Source organism: Pyrgilauda ruficollis, unplaced genomic scaffold (assembly GCF_017590135.1).
Source record: "Pyrgilauda ruficollis isolate IOZ18807 unplaced genomic scaffold, ASM1759013v1 scaffold264, whole genome shotgun sequence".
Classification (NCBI taxonomy): Eukaryota; Metazoa; Chordata; class Aves; order Passeriformes; family Passeridae; genus Pyrgilauda; species Pyrgilauda ruficollis.
Window position 1 is genome coordinate 26,770 of NW_024523978.1, and position 1,825 is coordinate 28,594.

At 49.3% G+C, this 1,825-nt stretch overlaps 1 protein-coding gene across 1 annotated transcript; it reads right to left on the bottom strand.

Moving 5' to 3' along the window:
* Nucleotides 1-738: 738 nt before the first annotated feature.
* On the bottom strand, nt 739-1,116 carry KCNE2 (potassium voltage-gated channel subfamily E regulatory subunit 2). The gene has a single exon (XM_041471341.1). It carries the CDS (start codon nt 1,114-1,116, stop codon nt 739-741), a length of 378 nt encoding a protein of 125 aa, XP_041327275.1.
* Between the last annotated feature and the right edge of the window lie 709 nt (nt 1,117-1,825).

Sequence of the window (1,825 nt, forward strand, 5' to 3'; positions counted from 1 at the left end):
TCTGGACTCTCCAGCATCTCCACCTTTTTCTGGTGTTGATCCAGGGGCAGCTCTGCAGGTGGGGTCTCACACGAGCTAAGTAGAAGAAATCCCTTCCTTCATCGTGCTGGTTTTGCACCTCCAGCACATCTGGAGTGTGATGGTATCAGCTCAAATCTCAAAACCTGTGGTCAAGACAAGCCAAAGGCTCCCAAAGAAAAGAAGCCCTTTGTCATTTATTATTTAACACGAGTGAAAATAGGAATCAGATCACTAAAAAGGAGTGGGAAGTGAGTGTGTGCAGGTATCAGGTCCTTCCTGTGATTCATTCCCTAATTGCTTCCTCAGTCAATGCGTGGAGATTGGAGATTTCACTGGACATTTTCAGGTTATTTTTAAAGTGGTTTTGAGTCACACAGTGTGGATCTAAATTGGCACTTTTGACCAGCACTAATTCACAGTTATTCTGAGGTGGAAACATCCAGATCTGCTTGTGGATTTAAAAAATGCTCAAATAATCAAGTTCTCCCTGTCATGGCTTTATTTCCCAAAGGACAGACTATCAAAGGGAAGCACAATCACAGACTTTTCTTGGACTTTGCCAAGATCCTCACGGGAACCATGACATTGATTTCCTCAGGACTCCATTATCCATTGACCTGTGTGTAAATTTAATCAACACTCCCACAGCTCTTTGGAATTCCAGTGAGTTCCCTCTGTGTGACTCCATGAATCCCTCACTGCTGGAGTTCCAGAAAGTCAAGGTGACTCTGGGCTTGTTTTATCCCTTGCCCCCAGGTTTTCATGGATCACACACTTGAGATCTTCTGGGTTCAGAACCTGGTTCTTGTACTTCTCCCCCCAGTCCTCCACGATGTACTGGTGATAGGGATCATTGGAGTGCTCCCTCCTCTTGGATTTCACAGTGCTCACCAGGATGGCCACGATGATGAAGGAGAACATCCCAATCATCACCATCAGGTAGAGGATAACGTAGTCAAAGTTTTCAGCAGCCACCTCAGCCTGCAGTTTATTCGCTGCTTCTGTCATGTTCCTCCTCCAGCTGTTCATGTAATTGAGGAAGGTTTCCTTGAAAATATCTTCCACTGCCCAAGTGAAGTTCTGCAGCTTGGCCATCCTTGCCAATTATGCTGCTAAAGACAAGAAAATATTCTTTTTACTCAGATGTCTGCATTAAAATAGTTGGTTTGGAGTATTTTGTCAGTGTTATGTCAATTATCTAGTAACAGCCATCTTCTGACACTTGAAGGTGCAGCTTTAGCTCAGCTGAGAATCTCCATCTCTGAGTGGTTCAGTATGTTCAGAGACCCAAGGAACTCCTACTCAGAACCATGGAATGGTTCTGTTGGGAGAGACCTCACAGCCCACCCATTCCCACCCCTGCCTGGCAGGGACACCTTCCCCTGTGCCAGGCTGCTCCAGCCCCAGTGTCCAGCCTGGCCTTGGGCACTGCCAGGGATCCAGGGGCAGCCCCAGCTGCTCTGGGAATTCCATCCCAGCCCCTGCCCACCCTGCCAGGGAACAATTCCTCATTGCCCAGATCCCATCCAGCCCTGCCTCTGGCACTGGCAGCCATTCCCTGTGTGCTGTCCCTGCATCCCCTGGAAATTGTCTCTCTCCAGGTTTCCTGGGGCTCCTTCAGGCCCTGCAAGGCCACCCTGAGCTCAGCCCAAAGCTTCTCCTGTGCAGCTGAACAATCCCAGCTGTGCCAGCCTTTCCTGCCAGCAGAGCTGCTCCATCCCTCTGCTCATCCTGGAGCCTCCTCAGGTCCCTTTGCTCTGTGGGACACTTTGGTGAAGGTCCCCATGGCCCTGTCACAGGGCTT

What these genes read in the sequence shown, in the direction of transcription:
- KCNE2 (XM_041471341.1), bottom strand. Translation starts at nt 1,116, where the DNA reads ATGGCCAAGCTGCAGAACTTCACTTGGGCAGTGGAAGATATTTTCAAG.